Raw genomic sequence first — 18,374 nt, 5'->3', positions numbered from 1 at the left:
AGCACATTGTGCTCTTCTACCAACTGATGCTGTAGGGGAGAGAGGCGTTGCTTCTGCCTGGGGTTTTGCTGGACGTGTAGGAGTTGGACAGTACAAATGCCAAAGTGCCTTGCCAGTTACATAAAGACCAGCGACTGAACAGCTCTGAGGTTCATCAGAGACAGTTTGGTTTTCCTACCCATGGCAAACCACAGCCTGCAATGGGCTTCAACCTTGGGAACCAGGACCAGCTGCAGAATTTGTAAAATTTTGCAAAATGAAAATTCTGACTGAGTGCGGTAGCTCACACCTGCAATCTCAGAACTTTGGAAGGCCAAAGCAGGCAGATCCCTTGAGGTTAAGAGTTTGAGGCCAACCTTGCCAACATGGCAAAGCCCCATCTCTATTAAAAATATAAAAATTACCCAGGCATAGAGGTGGGCACATGTTGTTCCAGCTACTCGGGAGGCTAAGGCAGGAGAGTCGCTTGAACGCAGGAGGTGGAGGTTGCAGTGAGCAACATCACACACTGCACTCCAGCCTGGGCAATAGAACAAGACTCTGTCTCAAAAAGAAAAGAAGAGGAGGAAGAAAATGCAGAGCCTTTATGAAGAATTTCAGATGACAACGCTAGAGCATTAAATCAAGCACAGGGTGACCCTGTGAGGCTGTACAGGTCACAGTCATGATGCCAGCCTGGCTGACGGGTTAAGCGGCCATTGGGTAGCTCCTCCTAGCCGCTGGGGCTGGACTGATTAAAAAGAATTGGCATTGGGGTAGTTACAAGGCCAGGAGGCCACACGGGGTCATGAGTCCGGTTCTTCTCCAGGAAGACACCGCTTTCTGGAGAAGAAATAAATAAGAAAGGAGTTGAGGGTGCTCAGACCAGAAGGGCATCTTTACCCCTGGGGTCAGGAGTCAGAAAAGCTAAGCTATGGGTTTTCCTGGAGCAGCCCTGAGCTTCGTCAACCTTCAGACACCCATGAGCCTGGAGCTTGGGATGTTTTCTTTGGCAGAACCTGCCGGGATAATTTATTTTTCCCAACAGAACTTGGAAGTAGTGGAGCCCAGCAGCTACATGGGAAGGGATAGATTTCCAAAGTTTACGTCCCATCCCATCCCTGGCAAAATGGAAGACCACAGCCACAGACTGGGCACGCTGATGTCTTTGGTTTTTTGTTCATTTGTTTTTTGAGAGCATGTCTCACTCTATCCCCCAGGCTGAAGTGCAGTGGCACGATCTCAGCTCACTGCAACCTCCGCCTCCTGGTTCGAGTGATTCTCCTGCCTCAGCCCCCCGAGTAGCTGGTGCCCACCACCACGCCTGGCTAATTTTTGTATTTTTGTAAAGACAGGGTATTGCCATGTTGGCCAGGCTGGTTTCGAACTCCTGACCTCAAGTGATCCACCCACCTCGACCTCCCAAAGTGCTGGGATTACAGGCATGAGCCACCTCACTCAGGGATGTCTTTGTTGTGAAGAGGAGAGCTTCAAGGCCAGGGTGGAAGGCAGGAATTGTTGTGGGAAAGGAGAAGTGAGGAGCAGCAGTCCAGGAGCACCGGTTTGTCAGCATGAAGTGTGCTCCACACGTGCTGTTGGTGCACACGACTGTCCCAATTCCTGTCTAGGATCTGAATAGGCTCAGGACCACCTACACAAGTGGTTTTCTCTGTCTCAAAGTTTCTCTCCTTTCTCTTGCTTTAATCAGAATCCATCCCCTTCACTTCAGAATGAGTCTAGCGAAGTTCTGACATTAGCCTGCTGGAAGTAATTCATACTAAGGTGTGAATGACTGAGTGGCTCAGTTCATTGATTCGGACAAGTGAACAGTCCTGGAACAGGGGGAAGAACTCTGACGGAGTGGGGCTGGGACTTCACTCTGTCTTTCCCCTTTGCTGTTTTGTTAAAATAAAAGGGCAGGAGTCAGAACATGGGCTCCAGTGGCAAGTGGACCTAAGTTTGAATCCTGCCTCTCCATTTCCTATCTATGTGAAAGCAACAGCAACTGTGGGCTGGAGCAATTTACTTCACCCTCTTTTGCCTCCGCTTCCCCAGGTGGGCGATGGGGATAGTGAAACTCTGTCATTAGACAGCTGGGTGGAGTAAATGACAAGATTCGTGAGCCCAAAGCCTCATACTGTGGAGGCCTCCAACAAATACCAATTCCCCTTGCCCTGCCCTTCTTCTGGCCTTAGAAAGCAAGTCCCTAGAGGGTCGGGGCTGTGTCATGGAACAACTTGTTGAAATACAGTAAAAGGAATTCTGATTGCATTGGAATCAGAGACCTGGCTTTCATTTCAGACTGTATCCCTGCTTTGCTGTGTGACCTAGGGAGAATTGCTCACCCACTCTGGGCAAGACTCCTTTTTCTATAACAACATGGAGGCAGGAGGAGAATAAAGGAAATAATTCATGTAAAGCAATTAGCAAAAGGACCCTTCCCCCTACATCCCCTCGATGACAAATGCCAATTTTTCTCTCTCTTAAGAGATGGGATCTATGTTGTCCAGGCTTCTCTCAAACTCCTGGCCTCAAGGAATCCTCCCAACTCAGACTCCTGAGTAGCCGGGATTATAACCATGGCCAATGCTCTGCTTCACCTGGTCAGTTCTCCTGTTTTTTTTTTTGAAACAGAGTCTCGCTCTGTCATCAGGCTGGAGTGCAGTGGTATGATCTCAGCTCACTGCAATCACCACGTCCTAGGTTCAAGCGATTCCACTGCCTCAACCTCCTGAGTAGCTGGGATTACAGGCGTGCACCACCACACCTGGCTAATATTTGTATTTTTAGTAGAGTTGGGGTTTCACCATGTTGGTCAGGATGGTCTCGAACTCCTGACCTCGTGATCTGCCCTCCTCAGCCTCCCAAAGTGCCGGGATTACAGGTGTGAGCCACCGAGCTGGGCCCTGTTCTTCTCTTTTAAACACACACACACACACACACACACACACACACACACACACGCTTCCCTTTCCTGGGAAATATGCCTTTGTGGTTCGCATCTCCTAAACTGCCTCTGAGGCCATGTGAAATAACATGGCCATTGGCAAGGAAGGCCTCTGGGAAGGGAAGGGACCACACAACGTCCCTGCAAGATGCTCCATCATCCTTGGCAATCAGACACTTGATTTCAGGACAGTGGGACCTGTAGAATTAGACCTAGCAGTTCAGGGCACTTTTTTTTTCTTTTTCCCTTTCTCTTTTCTTCTGCTTCTTTTTTAAGCCATGAGCAAAGTTATTAATGGGCCCTTGGCAGAGAAAATTAATTTCTTTATTTCCTAATTAGGAAGAAGGGCAGAGACTGGACTAGCTTTGGTGGCACCGGTTCAGCAGGGAGAACCTTGGGCTGACCTCGGGGTGAACAAATTCTTTTCCCAATTAAAAAAAAAAGTCTCTCTTAGATTTTCGGCTATTAAGTGAGCTCGGAAAGTGAGAGAGATGAGGCACAGAAAGGAAGCACAAAAAACAAAAGGATACTAAAAAACAAGACGATAAACAATGGAAGCCTCGGTCAAGGCCCTGTCCTTACCTTCCACGAGGAGTGGCGGGACGTAGACGTAGCATCTGGATGGAACCGTTCCATTGTGATAATTTCTGGTGGCCAAAAGAGGCAGCTAGTTCACAAAGGCCATTTTGGTAAAAAACCAGGAGTACATACGTTTTTGATAAGACAAGCCATGTCATGCTGATCTAAACCCATCAGTCATTTACACTTTAGTGCGAACTACTTCAACTGGGTTTAGCCTTAGATACGTGGCTGAGATCATCAGCTAGCCTCCTGATACACAGGGTGGGGTCCCTCAGGGGATGAAGGTGCTTGCATCTGTCCAGTGATGAATGGGGTAACCAGTTCTTTTTGGAAAGTTTTCTTTCCATAAGAAAGCTCTCTGAACTTTTATCTGAGGTCCTGGTACCCCAGAGGCACTTAAGTCCTTTCTTGAAGGCTGCCTCGTGCCTGGTCTTTCCATTTCTAGCAATGCTAATGATGTCTTCAAAGTAGACAATTCCAAATAAACCTGCTTGGACCCTTGTAGGAAAAGAAAGGTTTTCTTTTTCACCCTGTATTTTTTTTTTTTTTTTTTAGCGATGAGGTCTCGCTCTGTCACCCAGGCTGGAGGGGAGTGGTGTGATCATGGCTCACTGCAACCTCCGCCTCCTGGGCTCAAGCCATCCTTCCACCTCAGCCTCCTGAGTAGCTGGGACTACAGGCGTGTACCACCATGCCTGGTTAATTTTCCTAATTTTTTAAGTAGAGGCAGGGTTTCACTATGCTGCTCAGGCTGGTCTTGAACTCTTGGACTCAAGCGATCCTCCTGCCTCAACTTCCCAAACAGCTGGAACTACAGGCATGTGTCACCATGCCTGGCTAATTTTTAAATATTTTTGTAGAGGCGGGGTCTCTCTGTGTTGCTGAGGCTGGTCTCAAACTCATGGGCTCAAATGATCCTCCCACCTCCGCCTCCCAAGGTGCTGGGATCACAGGTATAACTGTGCCCGGCCATCTTTTTCTCTCTTTGTATCTGAATTTTTTTTTTTTTTTTTTTTTAGACAGAGCCTCCCTTTGTTGCCTAGTCTGGAGTGCTGTGGTTCGATCTCGGTTCACTACAGCCTCCACATCCCAGGTTCTAAGAGATTCTCTTGCCTCAGCCTCAGAGTAGCTGGGATTACAGGCATGCACTACCATGCCTGGCTAATTTTTTATTTTTGATAGAGATAGGGTTTCTCCATATTGGCCAGGCTGGTCTTGAACTCCTGACCTCAGGTTATCCACCTGCCTCGGCCTCCCAAATTGCTGGGATCACACGCATGAGCCTCTGCACTCAGCACTGCATCTGAATTCTTTTCTACATCCTCGTGGAAGGAATAGATTGAGCATCAGACCTAGATTGGGGACCCAGCTCAGTTCACTGCCAGAGATGTGACCTTGGTAAAGTTACTTCCCCTCTGGGAGCCTCCGTCTCCCCATGTGGGAAATGGCAGCCGTGGTCATTATCATCCTGTCTGGCTCACGGAGCTGCGGAAAGGTCACCATGGAATGTGTGCATAAGTTATGTCCACTGGGTCACTGTTCCTGTGTCTTTCAGAGGCGAGTCTGGAGCTGGGAAAACCGAGAACACCAAGAAAGTCATTCAGTACCTGGCCGTGGTGGCCTCCTCCCACAAGGGCAAGAAAGACACGAGTATCACGGTGAGTGGCAGCTCCCAATCAGAGGCCATGGCTTAGCCAGCCCGTCTCCAGCTCGGTCAGCAGGCTGACCGAGATACAAACAGAGCATCGTTGCAGGAACTCAGGTCCCGTCTGACTGCCCCTCCCCTGAAGACGCAAAGAGGGACAGTTTTTTTCTGGCTAGCAGGCCTGTTGAGGATGGGTGATTCCTTGGCTCAGCTGAAAGCATCCCTCCAGAAGGTGGCCCATTTTGTGAAATGGGAATAAGCCCACTCCCTTCGATAGTGAGCTCTTCCTTCGTGTTGGGGCTTCTCAGGGGTGGCACTGATGTCATTTTGGACCAGATAATTATTCCTTGGAGGGGCTTCTCTGAGCTTCGTAGAATGTTTAGCAACATCTCTGGCCTCAGCCCACTAGATGCCGATAGCCCCCTCTCCTCCAGTTGTGACAACCAAAAATATCTCTAGACATTGGCAGATGTGCCCTGCAGTGGGACAGTTGCCCTGGGTTGAGAAGCGCTCCATTCAGTGAATCTCTGTACCGTCCCTGGGGTTGAGATACTCTTGGGTTTCCTGACTCCTCCAGGAATTCCTCCAGTGTCCCTCTGTCCCTGGGATGGAGATGTTGATATCACTCAGCCCATGGGCTTCAGGGCAGGGTCATTCAGAAACTGTGGATTGAGCACCTACTGTGTGCCAGGCACTACTTGGGGTGAGAGCTCAGGGATATGTCTGAGAGCTGATGTTACTCTCTTCTCTGAGCTTCTGGACCTGGGGTAAGAGAGTGTAGTTTTCAAAGAATCACAAAATAAACATGATGACACAGTATGAGGAAGAGCCTGGAAGGAAAAGAAGGGCAGGTTTCTGAAGTGACGCCCTCTAGGGCCTATCCTTCTCTTCCTCCTCATGTCTCAGCTCTGCCCTATCTGTCCTGGAGGTCCGGGCGAGTGCTGGGGCCACCAGGACTGGCCAGTACCTCTGTCTTCAGGTTCACAGGCAGGAAGATAGTAGGGTGCAGATCTGACCACCGCATAGGCTGTCTCCAGTTCTTGCCATTCCGAATGTCGCTTTGGGCCCTCAGAGGGGACTCTGCGGCAGCTACCATGGCTGGCTTGTCCAGAGGTCCTTGGAGCTCTGGGCTGGGCGCTGGTCGTGGCTTTGGGGAACTTTCCTTCTCCGAACAAATGCAGGAAACTCAAGATTCCCTGTCCTAGAAGTGCCTCTAGCATGTTGGTTTCTAGCCATCATGAGTGGGAACAACAGCCCTAAAGGTTGTACGGCAGTGAAACTACAGTTTCCAGGCCTTCCCTTTCCCTACGGAGGAAGAATAAGAGCTCATACTTCGTAACCGCTCATCTTTATCCAGGCCTGCTGTGTGCTGCTGCTTTTGGCTGCGTGTGTGAACACGTCTCAGACATGGTCTCATTCGATACTGTTTTAAGGAGCTTAATGTGGCCCCAGTAATTATGAAGGCCTTTGAAATGTCTGATTTCTAAAACTTAGAGAAAGGAAGAAGCGGCTGAGCTTTTGGCGGCTGCGGCGGGAAGATGGCTTGAGCCCAGGAGTTCAAAACCAGCCTGGGCGACATACTGACACTGTCTCTACAAAAAAAAAAATCAAGAGAATTAGCCGGGCATGGTGGTGCATGCCTGTAGTCTTAGCTACTTGGGAGGCTGAGGCAGGAGGATTGCCAGAGGCTGGGAGATCGAGACTGCAGTGAGCTGTGATTGCATCCCTGCAGCTAAACAGAGAGAAAGGAAACAGTATGTAGGAAAAGGGCAGTTTGTCTTGGGAACTCCAGGCTGTTGGGGGGTTGAAGCCATGTGTTCTCCAGCCCCTGCTGTCCATGTGATGGAAATGCCACTGACATTTGTTTTATACTGTGTTGTTCAACCACAGCAAGGCCCATCTTTTGCCTACGTGAGTAACTGAGAGTGTTTTCCGGGTGTGTAGGGGAGGCACGGAGTGGATTTAGATCTGCATGGTCCTCTTGCACCCACTGAGTCCCGTAGCTGGTGGTAGAAATGGGGTAGGCCCTGGAGTTTCACAACTCAAATCAGTAAATGCACCGAGGTACCATCCCGTGGGCATCTGATACCAGGGCAGGGTGTGGGGGTGCATTTGCCACCCGTGGGACTCCTACTGGGATCCCCGGACTTGTGCTCCAGGCTGAAATGGATTTCTCCAGTTCAGAAGGAACCCCTGCACCCTTTCAACACATCCCCCTGGTACCCTTGACTGGAACAACCTAGACAGAGACGTCTGTCCCTTCTGTCTGAGTGTTTTAGGAGTGTCAGGCCCCAGAGCTTCCCCGGCTCAATGGACATTGGATGGCACAGCTGTGGCATGCCTCCCTCTTCTCTCCCTGCCATCATCCCTGAGTTTCTTCCCCTGGCCCTGTCCCTGGTGCACCTGTGTGGCCCTGTGCATGCGTGTGCAGTGCGTGTCTGTCTGTTGCATGCTGGTTGCTTGACTCAAGGCTCCAGAAACAGTCTTGGAGGTCGCAAGGTCGCGATGCACTAGCTTTGGTGGCGTGGTAAGGCCCCAGCTACGCAACGCATAACCTGGTCCTGCTTGGACCTCCGCACATGTAAACTCATCTCTAACGCAGAGCTTGTGGGGGCCGGCATGTGGGTCCCAGCCTAGAAGAAACCCTTCAATCCATCTTAGTTAGACCCCGGGTGACAGTGCTGCAGAACAGAAAGAGAATTAGAGTCCTTATGTGAGATCTGCTCTTGTGTGACGTTGGCTGAGTCAGTTAACTTCTCAGGGCCACCGTTCTGTCATCTGTAAAATGAAGGACTTGAACCAGGTCTCCCCCTTTAAAGCTCTCTTGCAAAGACTTTCCAACCCTGCCTGCTAGAATCCCCATTCTAGGGAGCCTTTTTCAGACAGCATGGAGACCCCAAGTTTATGTGAATGAAAGTGATTCCTTAGTCATCTTCCCACCAGGGAAGAAACGCCCACAGCGCTCCTCGCAAATTTCCGCTGGTCTCAGCTGGGGCGATTCCACTTGTAAATAAGATTTTTATGTGGATGAGGCTTTTGCTTCATCTTTCTCTGGGAGCTACAAAAATGAGACCGTGTGGACAAATAAAAATAAATAGCAGCTCCCTGCTTTGTCCTGAAGACTAGATACCTTGATGCCTTCCTGGGATGGAGGAACGAGGAGGAAGCCACGCCCATCCTTGTCCCTTCTAGACATTTCCCGGCTCCTGTGCAGCCCAGTCCTGCTGCCTGGAAAAATAAAGAAGGGAAGGCAGGAGGGCAGGACAAGGAGAAAAACTCCCAGAATCCAGGGCCTGGAGGCCTTAGGGCGCATCCACCGCCGTGTTTTCAGGCTAGGCCAAGAGCAGCTCATTCGCTTTCCCAGCTTAACTTACCACGTGGGCCCTTTCCTGCCATGATTAATCACGTGACCGCGTTTGTGCACAGGCGCCCCGCAGAGGGGGCCGGTGGGCTATGTACAGTCTCAGCTGCCTTTAACCCGGTGAATGGAGCTCAGGCAACCTGCTTCGAAGCTTTATTCTGCAGCCTGCTAAGAGGATTCCTGGTGGGTTTTGTGCATTCCTTTTTTGTCTTCCGTAGGAGACTTCAGAAAACCAGTCCTGAGAAAGGAAAAATTGCAACTAAAAAAAAAAAACTGCACTAAAATAATCAGAAGGAGGATTTTAGAGATTTAGCTTGAAGAAGGCTGCTTGTTAAACGTGGACAGCAGCGCAACTGCTATGTACAGTGGGCCAGGTGGTGCACTGCACAATTCCGTGGGGCACTATTCATCATGATGTAAATGACATCACTGGCATTGTGCAAGGTCGTAGCTTTGAGTGACAGTGATGTTGCAGAGATGAGCAGGCCCTAATCTTGAAAAAAGTAACCTTCCCAGGTAGAAGATGTCCTAGCTATTAGAGAGCTCAGACAGTTGCTTCTCTTTTGAAATCTTCCTGTAAATCTGGAGAGGTCTAAGAGTAGGGAGGAGGGAGGAGGGAGGAGAGAACCTGTGCATTCAGGGCAGAGTTTTGTGGCAACATCCATCCAAGATAGAACTGTCAGGACCTAGGTTGCTTTCTCTAATAACTAGATGTGAATGAATTTTAGGGAGAGCTGGAAAAGCAGCTTCTACAAGCAAACCCGATTCTGGAGGCTTTCGGCAATGCCAAAACGGTCAAGAACGACAACTCCTCACGATTCGTAAGTAGCAAAGCCATGCAGGTTTTCTAGAAAAGGCTTGGTGTCGTCTACTCCCTGGGGCTGCAGAGTGTTTGTGTGAGGAGGTGGGGGGGCGTCTCATCCTGGAGAGAGGGGTTGTACCTTACAATCTTGCAAGGGCTCTTGCCTCTCACTCTCTCATTCATTCATTCACTGTTCATTCAACAAATATTTATTGATCAGCGGGGTGCAGTGGCTCATACCTGTAATCCCAGCACTTTGGGAGGCTGAGGTGGGAGGATCACTTGGGCCTAGGGATTTAAGACCAGCCTGGGCCACAGAGTGAGACCCCATCTTTATTACTAAAATAAATAAAAATTTAAAAATTATTTATTGACCAGCTGGTATGTGCTAGACACTTACATCCAATACCATTTTATGTAGCGAAATATGAATTGAGTGTCAACTATGTACCAGGCACACACATCCTCCAAGAAATATTTAGTAAGTACCTTTTCTGTACAGTTATTCTGGTAGGCACTCTTTTTTTTCTTGAGATGGAGTCTCACTCCATCGCCAGGCTGGAGTGCAGTGGCGCGATCTCGGCTCACTGCAACCTCCATGGTAGGCACTTCTATATGTACCATGGTTCTCTCTTTTTTTTTTTTTTTTTAAATTTGCTGTTATTATAAGTGCCTACTGTATACCAGGCACTGAGCTAGGGTTCATAGAATTGTGATGAATAGTTCAGATGTGGTTCCAGCCTTCATGAAGCTGCTTCTTCCAACTGAAGAACAGTCAGTCAGTGAGGCAGTGTCTTCCCACGCACACTTCCCCAGGCTCCAAGGCAAAGGTTTTTACCTGAGCCCAACAAGGGCAGGAGAACTCTAAAAGTGAGTGGTTGATATGTAGACAAAAACGGTTTTCTTGTACAAAAGAAGCAGTTGCTTCCATAGGAGGGCCAGAAAGGTATTTTAGTGAGAAAAGATTAAGGGAAAATGGTCTCTGCCTTCCAGGAGCAGGGGATCTCTGAACTGTTGCCCACTGGGATGCGGCCCCATAAAAGACTCTTTGCAGAAAGCTCTCCTCTGCTGAGCATATTCACGTAGTGGTCCCTGACCCTGTGATCCCCAAGGCCCATTTTAGTAGCGATTACATAATGTCTCCTTTCCTTGCCTTCTATTAGAATCATAGATAATATCATCTCCTACATGTATTGGATGAATACACATCAGTGTAATACCCTAACTGTAATATGAAGAAGAAATAGCAAAAGAGAGTTGATAATAAAAATGTGCGTTTCAGGCCAGGCGAGGTGGCTCACGTCTGTAATCCCAGTACTTTGGGAGGCTGAGGTGGGCAGATCACTTGAGCTCAAAAGTTTGAGGCCAGGCTGGGCAACATGGAGAAACCCCATCTCTACAAGAAAAAAATAAATTAAGTGCATTTCAGCATTTCAGTTCTTAGGCTGGACCACACCACCAGAAGGCACAATAAGAGTCAGAAACTTAGGTCTGTCCACTGCGACAGCTACAGATATAAGGAACAGGGTCAGACTCGGGGACTGATGATGTTGGGATGGGATTTTCCATAATGGCAGCTGACTCTCAGTGAGGCTCTGAACCAAAGAACAATCTTCTCTGGAGTCACACAGATGGGATATTCTTATATTAGAACAACATTTTAAATACTTTTCCATGCTTTTATTTAAAAGCATAAAACTCTAGGCCAGGCACAGTGGTTCATACCTGTAAACCGAGCACTTTGAAAGGCTGAGGTGGGAAGATCTCCAGAGGTCAGGAGTTTGAGACCAGCCTGACCAACATGGTGAAACTCTGCTTCGACTAAAAATACAAAAATTAGCCAGGCGTGGTGGTGCACGCCTATATTCCCAGTTGCTTAGGAGGCTGAGGTGGGAGAATCGCTTGAACCCGGGAGGCAGAGGTTGCAGTGAGGCAAGATCACACCACTGCACTCCAACCTGGACAACAGAGGCAAACTCCATCTCAAAAAAAAAAAGGCACAAAATTTAAAGGCATAAAGATGAGATTCTAAGCCTAGCTAATTACAAACTGGTTTTTCCCTCCAAGAGTGTCATCTGAGACACTGAAGAGTCATAGGATATAGACAGAGATTGGCAGTAGACACTATCCTGGTCATTGCAGGACTCCCAAAATATCCTTGGCCCCCCTGTTTGCTAACAGTGCCTCCCCATCACCATGTGACAAACCAAATCATCACTTCCACTAATTCCCGAAATCCCCATGGCAGATGTGCCACCTCCACTGAGAAGCGCTGTGCTTGCATGTTACAAGTCAGTGCCAAGTCTCTAGCCATCATAAATGAGAATAAGTGCAAGACACACCCCTAAAAACGTCTCCGCTTACTGGCGTCCCTGTCACCTTGGGAAGGAGAGTGAAGGAAGGCGCCTGGGCCTTGCTTGTGACCAGCTGGCTCTCCATGGCTGCATTTGGGATATGGTCATCCCAAATCACTCTACTGCCCATGTCCCAATGGGAAAGTTTGAAGGTTTTTGTGAAGGACTGAGCAAGCCTAGGGGATCGTGTCCACACAGGTCAGTGCTTCCCACCGCGTTATGTCATGGTTGGGGAAACGGATGCAATCCTTTGTCACCTATTGAGGAAGCAGGAAAAGGGTTGATGCCAACAGGTGAAGGATTGCTTTCATGGCTTAGCTGAGGCAGGTAGATTGGACCATCTTCTCCAAATGGAGATACTTGAGCTCTAGGGCGAGGGGTGTGACCCAATCCTGCCTAAAGGACATCTTACACAGTCCCTGCTTGGGTTTGGGTACTATGGGCAATGCATACTCACCTGTCTCGCAGAGAAGATTTAATCCTTAGTTGGATGATGTGGGTGAAGCATGTTTCAGAGCACTATGGGGCATGGAGAGGGAGCCTCCAGCCCTTGAATATGGAGAAATCTTCCTTCAGCTTAGGGCTCTACCTCTCAGGAGCAATGTCATGTTGGACAAGACACTTGATCTCTCTTAGCCTTAGTTTTCCCAGCTTTAAAATGGGGATAGTGGGCTGAGTGTTGTACCTCACTCCTGTAATCCCAGCACTTTGGGAGGCCGAGGTGGGAGGATTGCTTGAGTGCAGGAGTCTGAGGCCCACCTGGGCAACACAGTGAGATCCCATCTCTACAAAAAAAATTAAAAAATTAGCTGGGTATGGTGGTGCATGCTTGTAGTCCCAGCTGCTTGGGAGGCTGAGGTCATGGGGAAAAGGGGATTGCTTGAACCCAGGAGTTCAAGGTTACAGTGAGCTGTGATAATACTACTGCACTCCAGCCTGGGTGACAGAGAAGGACACTGTCCCTAATAAATAAATAATCTTTAAAAATGGGATAGCCATGACGGATTACAGTCATTGCAAGAGCCAAATGAAATTGATCTGTGAACACGTTTCACACGTTCTGTTGCTGTCAGGCCGGGGTGGTTCAGCTCAGCAGATGTTGGTTCCACCTGACAAGTTGACCTGTGGGGCTCTGAGGGTTTGTAAGAATCTCCCCACCCGCATCCTCTGTAACAGCTCCCTCCCTGCTTGCCCACAGCCTGGGGTTAAAGGCTGAAGCTGGTCAGCAAAGCCTGAACTGTGTTTTCCTGTTGGCAGGGCAAATTCATCCGCATCAACTTCGACGTCACGGGTTACATCGTGGGAGCCAACATTGAGACCTGTATCCTTTCCCTGAGCCTGGGCCACACGGGCACCCCTCCCCCTACCAACCTCCTGCCCAGAGGCTGGGAGAGTCCAAGAGCCAGCTCTGTCTTTCCAGCCTTTTAGGTTTCTTCCAGAACGAATCTTCCCCTTAGCAGCAGGCATTGTGGCGCAGTGGTTATACACGTGTAGACCAGACCCCTGCTTTGAACCCCAAACAAGCAGCCTGGCCTGCATTTGATGCTCAGAAGACCTGTCCCTTAGCTGAGTGACCTTGGGCTAGTTACTCCACCTCTCTATGCCTCATCAGCAAAATGGGGGTGCTGGTGAATCGAAGCCGCCTCACAGAAATGTGAGAGTAGAGTGAATGAACTCATAAAGCTCTAGGCGTCATGCAGGGCACAGAGGGAGGGCTGGCTGCGTGCTGTCTATTGTATGATCTCACTTCATTCTTAGTTGACTGTGGTTGCACCACTGTACTCCAGCCTGGGTGACAGAGCAAGAACGTGTCTCTAACAAAGCATTTTTAAAAATGGGGATAGCCATGATGGACTACAGTCATTGCAAGAGCCAAGGGAAATGGATCTGTGAACACGTTCATTGTCCAAGGCCAAATTCTGGACCTCTTAGAGCGTTGGTCTGAGATCAGCTCCATTCTTAAGTAGGAAACTGATGAAAACAGAATTTACCCAGAGGAATGCTGGTGTCGCAGGGAACAAGTAGAGTGTCTCTTTCGTGAATCTAGCTGGTGAAGTGGAACCAAGTTAGAAATTTCCGGAATGGGGGGACGATGTAGGGTTCAGTGACTGATGAGCCTCGGGAGCTTTGCAGGCGGCCCTAGGCCTTAAGGATGCTGCATGTTCACGGCTTCCTTTGGAACACATGCTTGGCGATGAATAGGACCTGGGGGGTGGTTTAGCTTCTCTCTGCACCCAAGGTCTGCTGGCAGTGCCCAGTGGTCCTATTCGTCCATTTTATGTGCCCTGGATAAGATGGTAGGCTGTGGAGTGGCCCCCCTTCACTGCACTCGTCTGAGCTGTGGGGCTTTTGGAAAATCATGGAAGCTCTCTGGGCCTCAGTTTTGCCTCAGAAAATGAGGGTGATCACACCTACTTTGTGGAGCTGGCGCAGTGGTTAAATGAAATGATATGGCTATTAATATGCATAGCCCTTGGCACGTGCTGGGCCCAAAGTGAGCATCACATAGGTGGTGGCTATTGTGTTACTGTTAACCTAACCTTTTCTACTTTTCTGCTTTGATTTGCCCAAACCCGCCAGGCTTGCTGTCCGTCAGGTGGGAGGGCTGTAGACTTAGGTCAAGTCCAGAGCCAGGGTTCTCTCGGCCTGCACCCTGCACACACCTCTCAGCAGTTCATTCCTGTGTTCACAGCAAGCCCCTGGCATAGCCTCAGCCTTCCTTTTAGATCAGTGGTTCTCAAAGTATGTTTCCCAAACCAGCAGCATCAGCATCACTTGGGAGCTCTTTAGAAATATACATCTCAGCCGGCATGATAGCTCACGCCTGTAATCCCAGCACTTTGGGAGGCCAAGGTGGGCAGACCACTTTAGGTCAGGAGTTTGAGATCAACCTGGCCAACATAGTGAAACTCTGTCTCCACTAAAAATACAAAAATTAGCCAGGCATGGTGGTGTTCACCTTTAGTCCCAGCTACTCAGGAGGCTGAGGCAGGAGAATCACTTGAACTTGGGAGGTAGAGGTTGCAGTGAGCCAAGATTGCGCCACTGCACTCCAGCCTGGGTGACAGAGCAAGGCTCTGTCTCATACATGTATATATATATATATATATATATGTGTGTGTGTTTTATACATATATATATATGCGTTTTATACATATATATATATATGTATAAAACGCACACCTCAGGCCCTGCCCCAGATCTTATGAATCAAATGTCAGGTAATGGAGCCCAGCAAGCTGGGTTTGAATAAGCCCTCTAGGAATTCTGATGGACCATGAGAAAGTCTGAGAATCACTGCTTTTCGGATTGGACATGGGCTATGGCAGCCCAGGCACTGCTAGCTGGTTTTAGGACTTGAAGAAGACAAGGTCTGCTGATCTAGCCTCCTCATTCTGCACCATCACGCTTAGTGCTGAGGATTCCACCAGTACACTAGCCCAGCCTCCCAGCTGCCCTCTCCCATCACCCTGGACCCCATGATCTCATGCCACCCTCACCTGCCCTCCCCTCCACTCTCCCTCCTGCCACCCCCATGGCAGAGCAGTTCTCCTGAAATTAATCACTGTGACGTATTTACAGTCCCTTCCCCTCAGTCCCATCATATCCCAATCTTGGAAAAGAGGACATGGAAGACAGCTTTGCCACTTTCTAGCTGTATGATCTTGAGAAAGAACTTCACGTTGCTGAGCTTCAGTTTCCCCCTATTGAAAGCGCTAATAGTTGCAGTTATTTCTGAGGATACTTTGTGAGTCTTAAGTGAGACAATTTATATTTATCGTTTTACATAGGAATGAATCACAAATCATAGAGGGTACCATAATTTGTGTTCCTTTTTAAAGAGGAGGAGCTGGTGATGGCTGTTGGGATAACATCTTGTTACCATTACCATGTTCCTGGGGTCTTTTTATGCTTTTTCTTTTCACTCTGTTCCCCTCCCTTCTTCATCTGAGGTCTGCTGGCAGCACCCAGTGGTTCCATTTGTCCACAGGGCTATGGTCCAAATTAGACATTGCCGATCCCTGGGTCAGAACTGGAAAGTCAACCCTTGGGAATTGGGTAAGACAGGGATAGAGGTGCAAGGCCAGAATTCTGTAAGGGGAATACCCGCAGTATCCCAGAATCCCTAACTCCCTCCGACCAGATCTGCTGGAAAAATCACGGGCCATTCGCCAAGCCAGAGACGAGAGGACATTTCACATCTTTTACTACATGATTGCTGGAGCCAAGGAGAAGATGAAAAGTAAGTGACTAGCAATGACATGTGATTGCATGGTTGGAGTCTCCCTTTTGTCAGGATCCAGGGTTCACGGATTGGCTACTAAAACAGAGTCCGAGATCCTGCCAGAAAGTCCTATGTCTGTGAGTGACAGATGAGCAGTTCTTCATCTCCTCCTAGTGAGTGAGTGTGGCTTTTGTTCCGTCATTCTCATTTACTGAGCACCATGTGACATTAGATTAGTAATGATTCATGTCTAATTAGACCAGAGAACATCAGGTCCAACTAGACCCAATCTATGCCTTCAAGGAAAGGGAGAAAGACATTTGCCTAACTTGCCAATTTATAGAACTTGTAAGTATATAAGATGCATTCTGGTTTTATAAGGAATTTGCAGGGGCAGTGGGGCTAAGCACTTTTCATTATACATGTTGTGCTGGTGACTTTGTAGAATAGGGGTACTTTTTCTGTAGAAGGCCAGATAGTAAGTCTTTTAGGCTTTGCAGGCCACATGGCTTCTGCCACAGCTATTCAACTCTGCCATTGTAATGCAAAAGCAGCCATAGGCAACACATAAACCAATAAGCACAGGCAATACATAAACCACTTTCCACAGGCAACACATAAACCAGCGAATGCAGGCAACACATAAACCAATGAGTGCAGGCAACACATAAACCAATGAGTGCAGGCAGCACATAAACCAATGAGTGCAGGCAACACATAAATCAGTGAGTGCAGGCAACACATAAACCAATGAGCACAGGCACTACATAAACCGGTTTACACAGGCAACACATGAACCAACGAATGGAGGCAACACGTAAACCAGCGAATGCAGGAAACATTTAAACCAATGAGCACAGGCAACACATAAACAAGGGAGCACAGGCAATACTTAAACCAATGAGCACAGGCAACACATAAACCAGTGAGTATATGCAACACATAAACCATCGAATGCAGGCAATACATAAACCAATGAATGCGGGCAACACATAAGCCAACGAATGCAGGCAACACATAAGCCAGTGAGTACAGGCAACACATAAACCAGTGAGTAGACAGTACGTAAACCAATGAGTGCAGGCAACACATAAAGCAGTGAACTCAGATGCATCGCTGTGTTACAATAAAACTTTATTTACAAAAACTTTATTTGCAAGTGTGCAGAAGTTTGCTGACCTCTGTTGTAGGGAAAATATTTTGTTATGTAAATACGACACACTGTATACCAAATTTCAGTAGGAAGTTATAGACATGCAGTTGCTTACTGTCTCTTAAAAATATATACAAACCACACAGCTTAAAAAAGAGATGGATCAGTGGCCATCTGTATGTAGCGGAGTCTACATACATGTTAGTAATAAATTTTAAGTCTAAAATTTTGTGAGAACAAGACAGACTTTCCTTCCCGTCTCTTTTGTGGCCAAGGTTAGTTATTTTGGTTAAGACAGTTGCCAAAAGGATCTGTGTGAGCTCAGAACTTCACTGTGTTGAAGTGTATTGCCAAGCTTGGCATTATCCATTATTTAAATTTCCAGGGTCGGGCGCGGTGGCTCATCCTTGTAATCCCAGCACTTCGGGAGACCGAGGAGGGTGGATTACCTGAGGTCGGGAGTTGGAGACCAGCTTCCTCAAGATAGTGAAACCCTGTCTCTATCAAAAATTCAAAAATTAGCCAAGTGTGGTGGTGCACGCCTGTAATCCCAGCTACTTGGGAGGCTGAGACAGGGGAATCACTTGAACCTAGGAGGTGGAGGTTGCAGTGAGCTAAGATTGTATCACTGCACTCCAGCTTGGGTAACAGAGTGAGACTCAGTCTCTAAAAATAAACATAAATTTCCTTAATGGCTGGCTCTCTGGAGCGTAGGGCATGAGGTGGAGCGATTTGGGGTAAAGGGGGAATGCTGAATGGATGCTATATACCAGCAAGCATGGTACATCAGCAATTTCCGTGCAGGACCCTGTGGAATGGGCCAGGGAAAAATGTTTACATTCCTCTTCTCTTTATTTGGTTTCAAAGAAAAGAGCTTGGTTGTCTGGTAACTTGGGTTCTGGTTTTGTGCTTTGTGCCTCTGGTTTTCCAGAAATGGGCAAGTATAGGGCTCACAACTAAATTCCTGGGAATCCTTTGTATTTTGAATGATAGAACTGGAAAGATGTCAGGCTTTTAGAGAGAATCAAATACTTCTAAATGTATGCATACTAAGGATAATGAAGTCTTGGCAATGACCTCAATCCTCGTGAGGAATCAGGCATTTAAGTTAATCCAAAAAATTGAGTTAACTGCTGTCTTGGGTCAATTTAGCCTCGAGTTTATCAAGTAGCTTCCAAGTGAGTTGACCCATAAAAGACCTTTGTTTTAAAAGAAAAATATCTTGCTGACATCTCTCCAAAAATATAACCAAATCCACCCTAATTAAAGATTGATCTGGAAGAGGATCCTTATGTATTGGAGGGTGTAATAAAAGCAAATGGTGCG

The 18,374-nt window shown here is 48.0% G+C and overlaps 1 protein-coding gene across 4 annotated transcripts in view; it reads left to right on the top strand.

Annotated features, from left to right (window-relative positions):
* The window catches only part of MYH11 (myosin heavy chain 11), a 156,653-nt gene that overhangs the window by 65,865 nt on the left and 72,414 nt on the right, over positions 1-18,374 (top strand). For 2 of the 4 annotated variants that reach the window (XM_035266946.3, XM_035266948.3), the window contains exons 5-9: positions 5,064-5,166; positions 7,044-7,064; positions 9,243-9,335; positions 12,928-12,991; positions 15,815-15,913. In XM_035266946.3, the coding sequence (XP_035122837.1) occupies positions 5,064-5,166; positions 7,044-7,064; positions 9,243-9,335; positions 12,928-12,991; positions 15,815-15,913 (380 nt within the window). The remainder of the gene's footprint in view (positions 1-5,063; positions 5,167-7,043; positions 7,065-9,242; positions 9,336-12,927; positions 12,992-15,814; positions 15,914-18,374) is intronic. The other 2 variants (XM_035266947.3, XM_035266950.3) reach the window with 1 other exon arrangement.

Source organism: Callithrix jacchus, chromosome 12, assembly GCF_049354715.1.
Source record: "Callithrix jacchus isolate 240 chromosome 12, calJac240_pri, whole genome shotgun sequence".
NCBI classification, from domain to species: Eukaryota; Metazoa; Chordata; class Mammalia; order Primates; family Cebidae; genus Callithrix; species Callithrix jacchus.
This window is presented reverse-complemented; position numbering and strand designations above follow the sequence as displayed.